At 41.4% G+C, this 17366-nt stretch overlaps 1 protein-coding gene across 1 annotated transcript; it reads right to left on the minus strand.

Moving 5' to 3' along the window:
• Positions 1 to 11019: 11019 nt before the first annotated feature.
• Positions 11020 to 17112, minus strand: LOC115374087 (zinc finger and SCAN domain-containing protein 22-like). Its single transcript, XM_030072822.1, has 3 exons — positions 16764 to 17112; positions 14186 to 14611; positions 11020 to 13177 (listed from the first exon to the last, which is right to left on the minus strand). Exons 1-3 carry the CDS (start codon positions 16933 to 16935, stop codon positions 12204 to 12206), a joined length of 1572 nt encoding a protein of 523 aa, XP_029928682.1. The 5' UTR covers positions 16936 to 17112; the 3' UTR covers positions 11020 to 12203.
• Positions 17113 to 17366: the final 254 nt, after the last annotated feature.

Below are 17366 nucleotides of genomic sequence, written 5' to 3' on the forward strand. Positions count from 1 at the left end.
CGTGATGAGAGCAGATGTTCTCCTGAAGCTTCACGGTGGCTTCCACCAGCTTGTGTTTCTTTAATGGAGCTGCATCGTAGTGAGGCTGGAGGTGCTGCTCACAGTAAGAGGCCGGACACGTCAGACAGGACTTGAGGGCTTTCAGTTTCCTCCCAGAGCAGACATCACAGGCCACATCTCCAGGTCCAGCGTAGCAGAGATCAGGAGGAGCAGCTTGGAGTCCCATCTTCTTCATTTCCTCCACTATGTCTGCTAACATGGTGTTTTTCATCAGGACAGGCCTCGGTGTGAAGGTTCTTCTGCACTGCGGGCAGCTGTAGATTCTCCTCTGCTCCTCTCCATCCCAGTAGTCTTTAATACAGCTCATGCAGTAGCTGTGTCCACAGGGAAGAGTCACCGGATCCTTCAGCAGATCCAGACAGATGGAACAGCAAAACTTTGCCGAGTCCGGCTGAATTCCTCGCTGAGCCATTTCCCCTCTCAGTCTCAGTGAAACGTCTGCTAGTTTCACTTTCTATCAACAGATAAGAGTTGTGCTCCGATCCAAAGCAAACAGCAGCTTTTCCTCACAGTCACTCTCTGATCTGCTGTAAACGGGCTTGTGGGCTCTTGTCCTTCACACGGTGTTGTTTCCACTCGTCTTTAAACCGTCAGATCTGAGAAGCAGGAAATACCACTCGTAAAGTTTGAGGTCTGGAAGAGGTGGGAGGGGTTCAGCTGCTGATTCATTCCAGTAAGAGGAATGCTCTTAAAGAGGCAGTGTGTGTTTAGCTCTTATTCACAACATGAAGTGAAGTTTATGACAAAAATAACTAAACTGTTCCATCTCATGTTCATCTTCAACCAATAGCTAATATGATCTCCAGTTATATTATGACCCTCCTGCCAGTGACAACTCAGTCAACTCAACAGATCCAACAGATCCAGTCTGGAAAATGTAGATCTGGTTTACTGCACAGTGTTTACTCTGCAAGATAAGAAGAAAAATACAAAATATTTTGTAAGAAAGGTGGTAAAAAAAAAAAAAAAGTCTAGAGTGACATAAAGAGACTTATGTAAGTGAAACCAAACTCCATTCATGCTGCAACACTCCTTTAACCCCTTCAGCTCCAGCTTCCTCCTAAAACTGCCTCAGAAAAAGCTTCAAAGTTAGAAAAAATGTTTGTTTTCCCAAAGTCCCAACATGTCACATAGAAACCCAGTGTTGGGCAAGCTGCTTGTGTAACACTCACTGTTGAAAGGTAAGTACAGTTACAGATAACTATAATAACTAAAAGGACTAATGATGGACTATGGCCAGTATCAGAAGATTATAGATACGACTACGGAGTGCTTCAATCATTGTGAAATGAATTAATATGCGTCATCACAACAAAGGTATTTTAGTGCAAAAGAATTTTCTCCACTTTAAACAACCAAATGAAATCATGTATCTCTCTTAAGCCTTAAGATAAAAGGTGCTCCATTAACTTTCCAAATTACTATTTATATTTTAAAACAGTATTCAAAATATAACATTCTGATTTTAACCATTCATCTTTGGATACAATCCCCATTTTTAACTATTTAAGTGAACTGTATTATCTTATTAGCAAATGCATTTCAGCAATCAAAATGAATTAAGTGGTATTGCATCAGTTTTGTAAACATAACATAAACATCAACATTGATATTATCATTCTCCTTTGAATTTTAAGTAGTGGTAGTAGTTTTATTTGGTCATTTAGAAGTAGATTAATACACTACAATTATCTTTCACTTCATAAAGAGAACAGACCACAAAGGTGTAGGCTGAAGCCTAGGCTTATTGTGCCTATCCTTTAGACCAATAAATATCTTCTTACTAGCAAATACAACAACACAACCAGAACAAAACCGAAAAACAAACAATAAACAAAGACTAACACAAAGCAGACAAAAAAACAAAAACAAACAAAAAAAACACACAAAGGAAAAAAAAAAAAAGGAAGTCAAATTGAAGAATCCGTGTATCATTCGTTCTTTCTATTTTCAATTGCCAATCAAAAATTAAAAAATGAAAAACTGACTGGTTATTTTGTTATTTGTTTTTTAATCTAACACCAAAATCCAAAATATGCCTGGTTTTTCATAGTTCAATTTTAGGCTGGGATCAAAAATACGAAATGGAAAAACGGGAATCAGGACTGAATTTGATTTTATTATTTAATTGGTCCGGTTTACGTGACCCAGTGGGGGCCTGCGTTGGGGGCTATGGGGGTCTGCGTAGTTACAAAAAGCTTAACGCTAAACGCTAGCTTCAGTGTTGCCAACTTGGCGACTTTCTCGCTAAATCTGGCGACTTTCCAACTCCCCATGGCGACTTTTTTTGTCAAAAGCGACTAGCGACAAATCTGCAGTCAGGAGAGGAGCAGAGAGGAGCAGAGAGGAGCAGAGAGGAGACCCACCACTCCGCGGCCAGGCAGCAGATGAATCGCGCATGCGCAAAGCCGCCGTTGGTCCCGCCCTTCCCGTACATTTGTAGTTCTAAAACATATTTAGGATGTTTTTTACTCGCTTTTTGTCTCTCCCATGACGTTATTCCTCTCCTACAGCGTCCATTACAGTCCATTACAATCACGTGCAAATGGCCAATTATGCAAATTAGGCGATGACGTCATTTGGCAACTTCTAGCGACTTTTAGGACAGCCAATAGCTTCTTTCCTTACTGAGGAGTTGGCAACACTGGTTACAAAAAGCTTAACGCTAAAACTATCATTTCTAATCACTATTGGCAAATTGCAATTATACGATCTGTCCCACGGCCGTATTAAACATTGGGCATAGCGCCCTAACTCCGGTTGTTTTTGTTTGTTTGTTTGTTTGTTTGTTTTTTACAAAGGCTATCTCAACATATATCAGTGTATTCAACAACAAGCTGGCATGACGGTGCATTCAGCATCGCATCCTTACCGGAGCTCACACCGGAGGACCCCCTGGACAGATGCGGCTCCCCGCGGTCTCACAGCCAGATTCAGCTCCTGAGAAACAACAACGTGTTAGTAGGAGGGATGGGCGAATATATTATGGAAGTATGGCTCTTTTTGTCGTATTTGCATACCAGGATGTCGTCGGCTCTCTCGGTTCGCGAGTCAACCAGAAACACACAGCAGAGGGCAGCAGAGCAGGGTTGCCAGGTCTGTGAGACAAAAGCAGCCAAACAGCAACTCAAAACCCGCCCAACCGGGTATAAAAAAGGGCCCAAAAATCAGCCCAATACCAGAACTCAAAATATGCCCATAAAAATCCATATATGTTGCTTTTAAAGTCCAACAGCATTGCTATAATTGCAAAATGCACTGCAATATCTATAAAATAACACCATAAACATTAAAGGCAATTTCCCGAAACAGTTCTTTCACCTATTTAATTTACAGTATATCAGAACTTAAAATATAATACGGGATACCTTACTTCAGCTGAGTGGTGCTGATGATGTGATTGGTCATGTGCTGAGTGGCCGCACACAGCATTGGCATATTATTTGTCTGTGGAGCAGGTGACATATGTGCATAGTTTATATGCTGATCTGGCCCGGAGTCAGTTTGACAGGATTTGGGTATAAACATTGGTCATTCAAAATATGAATATTTATTCATGTCTGCTCAAGCCCAACCCGCGGACAAAATTTGTTACCCGCGGCAACACTTAAAAAGTAGCCCGATTTGGCGGAAAAAACGCGGACTTGGCAACCCTGCCCACTCCTCAGTAAAGAAAGCAGCTATTGGCTGTCCTAAACACAGACATCAGACATACATACCCTGCGTTCCAAATCGCATACTTATACTTTTTACTTTTAGTATGTACTGCAGCTGCCCTTACAAAGTATGTAGTTTAGTATGTATTGGGACATACTAATTCTTTTTTTCCCTACTAAATAGTATGGTAGTATGGGTATTGGAACGCAGGGATAGTCCTAAAAGTCGCTAGAAGTCGCCAGCTGACGTCATCGCCTAATTTGCGATTTGCACGTGATTGTATTGGACGCTGTAGGAGAGGAAAAACGTCATGGGAGAGACAAAAAGTGGGTTAAAAAAAAACGCCCTAAATATGTTTTAGAACTAGATATGGAATAATGAAGACATCCTTTATAAAAATAAATCACTGTTTTATAAGGATTGGATGGAGCATGGAATTTTATTAGTTAATCAACTTCTTTATGACCAAGGTCTTTTACTTTCCTATGAAGAATTTTTGGTAAAAATTTCAGTTGCCAGTTACTCCAAAGGATTATGCTGTGATTTTTGATGCACTACCACAGGGGGCGCTGCAGCTTCTGAAGGGGACTGAAAGGAATACTGCTGTTGTAGAAAATTACAAATGTGAGATTTTTGTTGGTGAAGTAGACATTACAAAGAAATCCTGCTCTAATAGATATTTGAGAAGTTGCTTACACTCTACAACTTTGCCCAGAGGACAAATTTACTCGTCTGCTCGATTTGGAGAGATTAACTGGCCTAAAGTGTGGCTGGCTGATGAGAAATTCTGTTTTAATAATAAGGTGAAAGAAGTTTCATTTAAAATATTGCATCAAATCTACCCTGCAAAGAAAACACTTGAAAGATTAAAATAGATATTGAATATCTGTGTGATTTCTGTGGACTTGAAGATGAAACCATCGCTCATTTATTTTATCAATGCACATACAGCAGAACTTTTTGGGAAGATGTCCAGCATTTTGTACAAAGAAATACAGGAAGAACGATCATTTTTCAGGAAAAAAACATTTTAATTTATTTTGATGATCAGACTGTAGAGAAAGATATATGTTTTTTCTGTCAGTTAATTTTGAGTTTTGAGTTTCATATCCATAAAAACAAATGGGCCAAATCTAAACCAAACATTATACTTTTTAGAAAAGAACTGCTACGTTATGCTGCCACAATTAAAGACATTAAAAATCAGAAAACTGCTAAAACATATGCTATCATGGAGAAATTTTGTGGAAGTGATCTGTAAAATCCTTTTCTGTTGGTTATTTCTTTTTTGCTCATGGCACCTAGTACCCCTTGTATGTTTGTAAATATGTATTGTTATGCGTGGAGTGACAAATAAATTTTTTTTTAAAAAAAAGGAGAAAAAAAATGTTTTAGAACTACAAATTTACGGGAAGGGCGGGATCAACGGCGGCTTTGCGCATGCGCGATTCATTTGCTGCCTGGAGTGGACGCAGAGTGGTGGGTCTCCTCTCTGCTGCCGCGCGCGGCTCGAGGCTGTGACCGCCTGTGAGGACTTTGGGGCGGGGGAGGGGCTCGCGGCCGCACCCGCTAGAGATGGGATTTATGGCTCTTTGAAGGGAGCCGGATTTTGAGGATCTGTTCTTTTCAAAGAGCCGTTCAAAAGACTGGCTCTTTTTTTATATTTATTTATTTTTAACCCATTAACATCTAAACATTAAATATGAGACTAACAGGGTGGTATCAGACTGTACTGGATGCTAAGAAGGTGTGGGTTAATATTTCGATCAGAATCATTCAAACTTTGACATCCCATATATATTCTATTGGTGGGATATCTGAGTTTGAATTATTCTGAAATTATCCTGAATTGTCCTGAAATGATGATAATTTCACTAGGCAATGGTCTGTATGGCGTCCTCAAAAAAAAAAAAAAAAAAAAAATCGCCAGTTTTCTAGACTACCATATTGACCCGCATAAAAGACGACCCTGAGTTTATGATGACCTCTCTTTTTCAAGACCCTTTTTTTTTTTTGAAAAAAGGGTATACTTTTTTATATGGACAAAATCTTGTTTTAATAAAAAAGCCACTGGCTCGTATCAGGCGAGCCGGCCACAGCGTGGGGGCGGTAGGAGTAGTAACATGGAAGGGCACAAGCCAGTAATTTTGCCTAGGGCGGCAACATAGGCAGAACCGCCACTGCTGGCCAAACAAGACACACACACGACTCCTTCTTCTTTCTTGAGTTGCTGTTTGGCTGCTTTTGTCTCACAGACCTGGCAACATTCAGTAACCATATTTTGTCATATGGGTTACACTTGTAAAATGCAGTAAGCTGAGCTGTACACTGTTACTGTGACTGTACATTACATGAAGCTTCACTCCACTGAAGCTCCCCACCAGAGAAATGCAGCAAGCTGAGCTACAATAACATGACTAAATGTAGCTCAACTACATCAGAGCTACTTTATTTTTTTTTTTCAAACACCAAATCAACTTCATTCCAAGTCATTGCTCTCTTAGTGATCAATAAAACTGTCAACTGTCAAAACAGTGTTCAGTTCAATAGTTGATGAAGCTGTGCTCTCTCTGCTTTTACTGCCACAAACACACAACATGCCTCATATGATAACACTAAGCAGGTGGTGTGTGTATGCTAATGTGGGGGAAGTGTATGTTAGAGTGTGTGTGTGTGCCCAAGACTGTGTGTACCCCCCTACATCTGTCACTGTAAAGATTGTGCAGACTATTTCAGTAAGAAACAGGCTTTGGAAAGAGATTGGACGAGGAGATTGGCCGTAACTCGTCTGATTGCTAAAGCTGACATGAAACATCCACCCCTCCCATAAATTATTACATAGAATAGAAGGAAAATGAAATGCGTGCACTCAAACGTTTAGCATATACCTATTTAGCCTTTTTTATGCCTATATTGAACAGATTATGTGTTATATTAAACAGCTGAGATGGAAATAATTTTATTAGGATTAATTTAGCGACCCCAGATATGTGTGTTGGACCTGCAGGGTCTGAACTGCTGCTCATGTGTTTCCATTCTGTTGACTCTTACCAACAGAGGAGAAAACAACCTGTTTTAACAACTAAAAGATGTGGAAAATCAAATGTACAGCAGAGGAGCTGAGGCGACGTGGATCACTGCCACAGAGAGGCCACATGAACCTGCCAGTGATGTTCATGTGGACTGTCAGCACTCGCTGGATTACCTGAGGAGACAGATTACCTGAGGAAACAGAGCACTGTAGAGCAAATAAAGTCCCAAAGACACGACAACAGAAAGAAGGGAGGTTTGGCTCAGTAAAATCTACTGCCTACCAGCTGGTTAACAGTCTGAAATCATTTGAAATGTGCCGTCGTCACCAGGGATCTAGTTTCTGTCATGCTGACAGCTGACAGCGAACTCCCAAAGCTAAACTCCCAAAGCTAAAGCATGATCTCCTAAAAAATGAGCATAGGATGGAGATAGGGGGTGTCTGGTGGTAGAGTTTTATTGAGTCAAAGTTGTAAGAATGGATCACAATATACAAAATACAAAATAATGGTAGGGAGATTATTTTTTCTGAGCACCAACTCATTTTGGTGAGTGAAAGTATGAGTGAGTGAGGTTATGCTTCATGCCACTTGGTACTTGCTTTGGCCTGTTTGAACTGGTTGAATGCTGTTTTGATTCAAGCACCAACCCCGGCATGGCGTCAGGAGGTCAGCTTAATTATTATAATAATATAATTATGTATGCCTACGTCATAGATCGTGGGGGGAAAAATGTAGGTAAAAAATTAACATAGGATAGAGACGGGGGGGATGTCTGGCAGAGTTTGGTTGAGTGCAAGTTCTTGAATTGCCGTGACAGCTATCTCCTATACATCAATCCATGTTGAGCTGGAGCAGGAGAATCCTAGGAATCTGTCTATTATGCGCGACCTGCAGAGGTCACACACACACTCCTAACACATTGATTATAGTACTGGATAGCTGTCTAAAACCTTAAAAAAAAAAGAAAAGTCAATGCATTCCGTTTGGGTTTGTTACTCGTTATTGTTGGCCTGTTCTCCCCAGGGGGGCCGCCAGGAATTTTGAAACCTTTTTATTTCAGGCCTTTCAAGGGCCCGCTGGAGCGGGACAATCCTAGGAATCTGTCCATTATGCGCGACCTGCAGAGGTCACCCACACGCGCGCGCACACACACACACACACACACACTGGCCTGTTCTCCCCAGGGGTGCCACCAGCAATTTTGGGCCCCATGAAAAGAAATCTTATTGGGCCCTTGTATAGCCGGCCAATAGGCAAACCTTTTTATTTCAGGCCTTTTGAGGGCCTCCTCCCCATTGTGGCCCTGGGTAATCATTCCCGCTTTTCCCCCCACTACGACGCCCCTGGTTCTCCCACAGTGAAGGGAAATCTGATGTATCGACTGGTCACATTAGCAATGCCATCCAAGACGGCAGGCATTAGTGTGCTTATATTAGAGCCGGCTGTGATATCCCAGACCTATGGATAATGTCACAGAATTATATTATTCCCAAAAGTGGCTTCATCAACATTATATTGTTGATGATATTAAACACATACCTGTCGTGGTTCCGGCGGCTCGGCCTCTCTCATAATGGACCCGAACAGGTCCAAGAGCATAGCTTTGGGGAATCTAAGTCATCATGGTTCAGGAAGTCTTCATGGTCCTCCTGTTTGCAGAATCTCAATAGTTTACCCATCATGCTCTAGTAATCGCAGCCAGAATGTAGTCATGTGACTGAGTGTAATACCAATTCTGGTAGCATCAACTTGCCTTATGTCACTAGGGTTAGGTTTATGGTGCACACTAGCATGTTTATTCAGTAATTGCTATCTTCTGTAGATGTGACCTGTATTGTCTTGAATGTTATGTGATGTCCTCCATGTTTATCTGTGTTTTTGTGCCTTTATGCTGCTGCAGAACCAAATTGCCCTTTGGGACGTTATTAAAATTAAACTTGAACTTTAACTTGAACTTGATAATCTTCCAGCTGTGTCACAATTTACGTTTTAGTCTGAGATATCCACCACCCTGGCATAGTTTGAAGACTGAAGTGTGACTTTAATGTCATTTGTGTAATTTGTCTACAACCAATGAGAATAACTTCATCAGTTACACTCTGCGCTCCGGAGGAGGAATGTGATGGTGAGAAAACTGTGATGAAGTATTCTCACCAGGGTAGAAAAATAGATTTAATGTTATAATTGTCATTCAATCTCAGTGTTTTTTTTTTTTCAAAGAGGTGGAAAGACACGCTGAAACTTGCGCGTGCTCCCATGTTGGGTTAGTTTCTGCATTTAAACTCATTTAAAAGACAGACTGACATTCCCAGGGTAAGCTGGTTTTCTCAATCATGCGTGTGTGTGTGTGTGTGTGTGTGTGTGTGTGTGTGTGTGTGTGTGTGTGTGAGGGAGGTGTAGGAATGTCACACAAGTTCACATAGGCAAGTTGTGGGCCGGGGGGAAAGATGAACCGCGTGTGTGTGTGAGAGAGAGAGGGAGGGGTATAGGAAAGTTCATGCATCCACCTCATTAGTATTAATTATGCGCACGGACAGGGCCAAAAGAATAATATACCCGGCCAAGTTTTGACAAAAGGTTTTTTTCTTTTCCCTCTCACGCAGAACGAGGTGGCAGAGACTGTCTGCTGCTTTTGAAAGTGCCATGAACTCAAGCGGACAAAAGAAGGACTTTGATAACAATAATCTGTCAAAAAATTATAACCTGGAAAAATAAAACTAATGAAAAAGTTATTTAATGTTTTTTTTGGCAAATTCAGCTAATTTCAAGTTCTTGTAAAAAAAAAAATTGGCTAAATACCCTTTTTAACAATTCATGGTCGATTTGAATAAAAAAAACATTCTCAGATATTATTTAACCATGCTGCTGTCGGTAAAGTCACAGGAAAAACTCTCAGGCTGTTTTGACGGGTTGGTCATTTAAATACTTTGATTTTCTGTTCTTGGAGAAAAAAAATGCATCAACGTGGCTCGCTGTCTGAGACTGAGGCTGACACCCAAATCAGATCAACCAGTTATCAACCCCAGCTGATTGAGATTGACTGATTGACTGATTGATTGATTGATTGATTGCCATTGATTGACAATTTACATATATAGCCTACATATCCCCATACATCCACATAAACACTTCATTCACACAGCTCTTTCATCAAAACTACACTCAACAATCTTAAATATAATCATGTCGCTAAAAAGTGATAAATTACTATTTTTGTCCTCTGAACCAAGACTTTAGTGACTTTTTAAAATTACTAACGCTGCTATTCATCTTTAATGTCCCAGGTAAGCTATTCCACAGGGTTCTTACTCTAGGGGGTACAAAGTCTGTTGCACTGCCCCTTGTGAAATATGCATCACTCTGCAAAAATAATTTTTAGGAATATCTTCATAAACTATCCTGTGAACCACACAAAGCTGCATCTGAGACACTCGCTGCTCCACTTTCAGCCAGCCGACTCTTTTAAAATGTGAAACCTCCAGGTGAGTTCTCAGAGGGAGTTTCAGGATAAGTCATGACTAATTTGTTTTGGGTTGTCTGGAGTCTATTTTTTAGGTTCATATTTACACCATAATGCCATGAACATCATGTATAATCAAAGTAAGGCTGTACCAAGGCTCCCACAAGCATTATCATTTTTTTTTTCTTCCAAAAACCCTGACATTCTTACCAGAAAACACACCCACTGGTTGGCTTGGGCAAGTACCTTTTGAGCCTGTTCCACCCCTGATAAGTGGCAGACTAAAACACAACCACAGTAACTTATTGACTCCTTCAAGGTGATTTCTGTCTTGCCCACTATGACCTTGAAGCCAGGATTTTTTTATTCTTTTTTTCAGTTTAATCTTAGACCCAGTTTTTCCTAAATGAAGCGAAGGCTTGTTGTCTGACAGCCGCCTGCTAATGTTTAGAAGCTCTACACTGAGTGTACATTCAGCAACCCTTTTGTCCTTATTAGAAACTACCAAAGCAGAGTCATCAGCATATAAAAACAATTAACATGAACGAGCCAGCTTTTAAGTCATTTATGTATAACAGAAAAAATAATGGACCCAAAACACTGCCTTGAGGTACCCCACAAGCCATGGACCAGTGTTCAAATTATTTCAATAATCAGTTGTGTAATTTTGATTTGCATGACAACCAATATGAAAACAGTTCAGACTCTTTTAAACACTCATTTTTATTTGCTTGCTTGTGTTGTATTCAGTGTGTCATGCTCACAAACACAAGCTACTTTTCAAAAATTGTTTTATTAAAATCAGCAGAAAAATAACAAAAGAAAGATAAAAGACATTAAAAAAAAACGCATGTGGAATTATTTTACTGAATAAACGATGCCTTAACAAACATGCAGAAAAGCCGTCTTCATCAAACAACAGTGATAGTGTTGAAATATTCACTTCCATGTAAGTTATGTTTTTCAAATTGAAACAGGGTCGCTTCTTCATTTTTTGAATTGTTAAAAAAAAAAAAATCATAGTAACAATCATTGTTTATGTCTTCTTTAAAATAAAAGTCTTTTTTCCATGCAAAAGTCCACAAAACATCACTTTAACCTCTTAAAGGAATAGTGTGCTGGATTTTGTTGAAGACAGAAATGGAATATAATGCTCATTAAAATTATATTTTTAGCATATAAAACCCAGAAATTAAGAATCTTAGTGTTTTCATGAAGTTAGAATTCCGTGGCAAGTTTGAACTGTTCAATACAGGTCGAGATTGCAGTGAGATTCTTATTGCTGAGAACGAACTTCCTCACAAGTTTATTATTATTATTATTTATTTATTTATTTATTTATTTATTTTTTGTCCCATGCCCAGCGCTAAGTTTCGATAAACTGGGGCCCCCACCTGAAGAGGCATTATGACAAAAACATCACTGAGCTGAGCTTTTTAGATTAATATTCCAGTTTTTTGTGCTACTTCCTAAGATATTTCCTGAGTATTTTGCTTACATTCCGTTTGTGCAACACATTTTTTCTAAGAAAATCTTTGAGAAATATTTCACTTGTGTCGTGTTATGCCACCAGGTCCAAATCTTTTATCTCCTGCTGCTGTCAGACAGAAACTCTCTGGATCGCTGCCATTAATAAGACAGTGAGCTCCATCATTTCGCACATACAGATGTTCACACATACAGATGTTCTCAAACGGCTCCACAACAAGTTGATGAAGACGGTGGAGGAGGAGGAAGAGGAGCCGGCAAGCAGGACTGACGTCTGCTTCGCCTTTCAAACACACATGTTCATCTTGTTGTCTGATAATGCTACTGATATGGAAATGTACAATCTTACTAGAACTTTAACTGTTTGGTAATTACATTGCATTTTATTACTAATGTAATAATGTTAATTAGCCCTGAAAAACCAGCATTGGCCGATCACTAATCTCTAATCACATCACTGACTAGACGGTTTGGGTTTCCTCCTGAATGCTGGACGATCATGAGCTTTAACACGTTTCTTGTTCTGGTCGTGATGAAGAGTCCGGCAGCTCTGCAGCTTCACCGACACACTTGTGTGCTTTGAGATGCGCCATTTGACGAAAACTCTTCTTACACACACTGCAGCTGTAGGGTTTCTCTCCTGTGTGGATTCTCATGTGTCTCTGCATGTTGGCCAACATGCTAAATCTTTTACCGCACATGCCGCAGCAATTTGGTTTCTCTCCGGTGTGCGTCCTCATGTGCACACTCAAAGAATTCTTGTAGGCAAACGCTTTACCACACACGCTGCATCTGTACAAATTCTCTCCGGTGTGCGTCCTCATGTGAATGACCATGATGGCATGCTGGGTAAAACTTTTGCTGCAAACTGAACAGGTGTACGGTTTCTCTCCTGTGTGCATTATCATGTGGTTAATGAGTGCAGCCTTTTGGATAAACGCTTTACCACAAACTGAGCAACTGAATGGTTTCTCTCCGTGGATTTTCATGTGTTGGGTAAAGCCACGCTGACCCTGAAAACCTTTGCCACAAAGTGAGCACCTGAAGGGTCTCTCCCCATGGACTTTCATATGCTCTGTAAACTGCTGCCTTAAAACAAAACATTTGCCACAAGTTGGGCAGCTTCTGACTGCCCACCTTGGTAGTTGTAAAGCAGCAGCTGGATATGAGTACCAGACTGGTTGCTCTCCATAAACTTCTGTTTTCATGTGTCCAGTGAAGCTGCTGGCTGGAGGCTCCGCCTCTCTGTTCTCCTCAGTTTGGCTGTGATGAAGCTGCGAGGACTGAGCTTCCTCCTCATCATCCTCACTCTTCACAGGGACAGCAGTGAGTGGGATGTTGGTGATATCTTGAAGCTGCACTTCCTCCTGTTCCTCTTTAATGTGTGGAGGCTCTGGCTCCTGCTGGTCCAGGCTGGGGGTCTGCTCCTGCTGCTCAGGGGGAACCTCTTCTTCACTCCCCAGCAGCTGCTGAGGCAACACTGCAACACACAGCAAAGAAAATGGGATTTTAAGTGGGCCTGATCCTGTCACCATCACCTCACAGTGTAAACAAGCAGCCAGAAATGTTCAAAAGTCCACAAACTGACTGTTTCCAGTGTCAGGTTTTGCAGGAAAAAATAACTCAGAATATCATATGAGAAAGGCATCATAAATGTATTGACTCTGGACTGAAGCTCCACTCAGCCGACCGAGGCGGCGTTTGTGAAAGGAACCGAGACTAAACAGTCCACCTTCGCTGGGCTGAGTCGTCTTTAGGACGGCAGGCTGGGGCCGCTGCACGGAGAAAAAACTACAGAGCAGGTGAGGGGGAAAAACTCCGAATTTCTCACATCAAAGCAGCAAATTTATGAGATAAAAAATTTCAAAAAGGAGTCCAGAAGACGTCCTGATGCTGCTGATGCTGCTGATGCTGCGATTCTGGACTAAAATCAGCAGGATTTCCTCCTGACTGAGCCGCGGCTGCAGAGTGTGGCTGATCCACCCTCAGCAAGTCAACACATAAGCTTCAGCCACCACAAACTAACAAATCAAAGAAAAAACTCTTTTTCAGATTTTTTCCTTGTAAATTTGCCTCTTTAATCTGGGAAATTCTGATTTCTTTGTCTCAGATTATTGCAGTAATTTCATACCAGTATACACCATATACACATCAGTACTCTGGTGCATATCTGCTGTCTGTAGGTAGATGTTTTTACATATTCTCAATTTCCCCTTTCTGTATTGTGGTAATATGTTTGTAAGATAATTTCACATATTTGCACATAATGCACACTTTTGAAGATGAAAACGTTTGTCACAAACTGAGCAGTAAAAGGGTTTCTCCCCGTGGACTTTCATATGGTCTTTTAACTGTCTTCTTAGAGGAAAACATTGGACACAAATTGGGCAACTACTTTGTTTCTTTTCTAGATGTTTCTGTGTGTTAGGCTGCTGATGAAAGGCTTTACCACCATGAGATCTGTTTTTAGAAAGGATGAGCTGTTTACATCTTTGCCAAAATCTGTTCTCCTTCCACTCGTCTTCACTGTCTTCAGTCTCAGGTTCAGAGGAGCTGGATGTCTTGGCATCACTTGCTGGTTGTAGATCAGCAGCTGGATCAGAGTTCCTGGCTGCCTCCTCTCCATAAACTTCTGTTTCCATGTGTTCAGTGAAGCTGCTGGCTGGAGGCTCCGCCTCTCTGTTCTCCTCAGTTTGGCTGTGATGAAGCTGCGAGGACTGAGCTTCCTCCTCATCATCCTCACTCTTCACAGGGACAGCAGTGAGTGGGACTTTGGTGATATCTTGAAGCTGCACTTCCTCCTGTTCGTCTTTAATGTGTGGAGGCTCTGGCTCCTGCTGGTCCAGGCTGGGGGTCTGCTCCTGCTGCTCAGGGGGAACCTCTTCTTCACTCCCCAGCAGCTGCTGAGGCAACACTGCAACACACAGCAAAGAAAATGGGATTTTAAGTGGGCCTGGTCCTGTCACCATCACCTCACAGTGTAAACGAGATCCATGACGGGACTTCACCAACAGGCTTGTAGCCACGTATAGAAGCACCAAGTCAATTTTTCTCTCATAAAACTGGAAAACCCACTGGAAGCTCCACTCAGCCGACCAAGTCAACACATGAACTTCAGCCACCGCAAACTAACAAATCAAAGAAAAAACGTTTTTTCCATTTTTTTCCTCATTTGCCTCTTAAATCTGATTCCAAATTAACTGCCTGCATAACTGCACACGATGTAACTGTGTACTGTTTCACTGGGCAGTAATTTCATACACACCATATACACATCAGTCCCCTGGTGAATATCTGCTTTAGATGTTTTTACATATTCTCAATTTCCCATTTCTGTATTGTGGTAATAGTTTTGTAAGATAATTTCACATATTTGTAGAGAATGCACACCTTTTTATTTTTTTACAAATTCATATATATATATATATATATATATATATATATATACACACACACACACACACACACACATACACACACACACACATATATATATATATATATACACACACACACACACACACATATATATATATATATATATATGTATGTATGTATGTATATATACACATACACATACACATACATACATATATATATATGTTTTATATTCTAGTTTCTTCAAAATAGCCACCCTTTGCTCTGATTACTGCTTTGCACACTCTTGGCATTCTCTCGCTGAGCTTCAAGAGGTAGTCACCTGAAATGGTTTTCCAACAGTCTTGAAGGAGTTCCCAGAGGTGTTTAGCACTTGTTGGCCCCTTTGCCTTCACTCTGCGGTCCAGCTCACCCCAAACCATCTGGATTGGGTTCAGGTCCGGTGACTGTGGAGGCCAGGTCATCTGCCGCAGCACTCCATCACTCTCCTTCTTGGTCAAATAGCCCTTACACAGCCTGGAGGTGTGTTTGGGCTCATTGTCCTGTTGAAAAATAAATGATGGTCCAACTAAACGCAAACCGGATGGGATGGCATGTCGCTGCAGGATGCTGTGGTAGCCATGCTGGTTCAGTGTGCCTTCAATTTTGAATAAATCCCCAACAGTGTCACCAGCAAAACACCCCCACACCATCACACCTCCTCCTCCATGCTTCACAGTGGGAACCAGGCATGTGGAATCCATCCGTTCACCTTTCCTGCGTCTCACAAAGACATGGCGGTTGGAACCAAAGATCTCAAATTTGGACTCATCAGACCAAAGCACAGATTTCCACTGGTCTAATGTCCATTCCTTGTGTTTCTTGGCCCAAACAAATCTCTTCTGCTTGTTGCCTCTCCTTAGCAGTGGTTTCCTAGCAGCTATTTGACCATGAAGGCCTGATCCGTGCAGTCTCTTCTTAACAGTTGTTCTAGAGATGGGTCTGCTGCTAGAACTCTGTGTGGCATTTATCTGGTCTCTGATCTGAGCTGCTGTTAACTTGCGATTTCTGAGGCTGGTGACTCGGATGAACTTGTCCTCAGAAGCAGAGGTGACTCTTGGTCTTCCTTTCCTGGGTCGGTCCTCATGTGTGCCAGTTTCGTTGTAGCGCTTGATGGTTTTTGCGACTCCACTTGGGGACACATTTAAAGTTTTTGCAATTTTCCGGACTGACTGACCTTCATTTCTTAAAGTAATGATGGCCACTCATTTTTCTTTAGTTAGCTGATTGGTTCTTGCCATAATATGAATTTTAACAGTTGTCCAATAGGGCTGTCGGCTGTGTAGTAACCTGACTTCTGCACAACACAACTGATGGTCCCAACCCCATTGATAAAGCAAGAAATTCCACTAATTAACCCTGATAAGGCACACCTGTGAAGTGAAAACCATTTCAGGTGACTACCTCTTGAAGCTCATGGAGAGAATGCCAAGAGTGTGCAAAGCAGTAATCAGAGCAAAGGGTGGCTATTTTGAAGAAACTAGAATATAAATATATAAATATTATTTATATATATATATATATATATATATATATATATATATATATATATATATATATATATATATATGTTCTGTTCTGTTCTGCTGATTAACCCTTTCGTTAAATGTGCAGTAAAATTTAAAGACATGAGTTATATAGGGTCAGACCTATCCTCTGCAGCCGGACCTCCGGGTGGAGCACCGCGGCCAGCAGCTTCTGTTGGCGGCTGTTCTGCGCCTCGTACTCGGCGATGGTCCGCTCGAACAGGCCGCAGCTCTCCTCGGCGGCCGCGGCCAGCCGCTGCTGGACCCGCGAGCGCAGCTCCTGCACGGCACACATTTCCACAAAGTCCAGGAGACTCTCCACAGTCCCACTGTGTTTAACTGGAAAGGATGGACAGGAGTCTCGGTCCTCTCCAGCTGTGATCAGCGGACTTTATTCACAGATAAAATGTCTGTCTCTGTCGCTCGGCAGCAGGATGACCTCCTCTGTCTGTGTGTGTCTGTGTGTGTGTCTGTATGTGTGTCTTTTAATCACTGTCCAGCGCTGTTGCTACCGTAGTATTCCCCGTAGCTGCGCATGCACATTCTCTATAACACAATACTACCGTATATGACATCAGGGAGCAATGTAGCCTAATATACCTTCCATCAAAATGATGACAGGTCTATTGTTTTGGGGCAAGGGGTGTGCATACATGAATACTAATGAGGGGAATGCCCGTTTCACAGACTTTCTCACACACACACACACACACACACACACACACA

This window comes from Myripristis murdjan, chromosome 16 (genome assembly GCF_902150065.1).
Source record: "Myripristis murdjan chromosome 16, fMyrMur1.1, whole genome shotgun sequence".
Classification (NCBI taxonomy): Eukaryota; Metazoa; Chordata; class Actinopteri; order Holocentriformes; family Holocentridae; genus Myripristis; species Myripristis murdjan.

What these genes read in the sequence shown, in the direction of transcription:
- LOC115374087 (XM_030072822.1), bottom strand. Translation starts at nt 16,935, where the DNA reads ATGTGTGCCGTGCAGGAGCTGCGCTCGCGGGTCCAGCAGCGGCTGGCC. An exon ending in GGTCCGGCTGCAGAGGATAG is followed by an intron (nt 14,612 to 16,763) that starts GTCTGACCCTAT and finishes TGTGTGTTGCAG; the next exon opens with TGTTGCCTCAGCAGCTGCTG. An exon ending in GAACAGATTTTGGCAAAGAT is followed by an intron (nt 13,178 to 14,185) that starts GTAAACAGCTCA and finishes TGTGTGTTGCAG; the next exon opens with TGTTGCCTCAGCAGCTGCTG.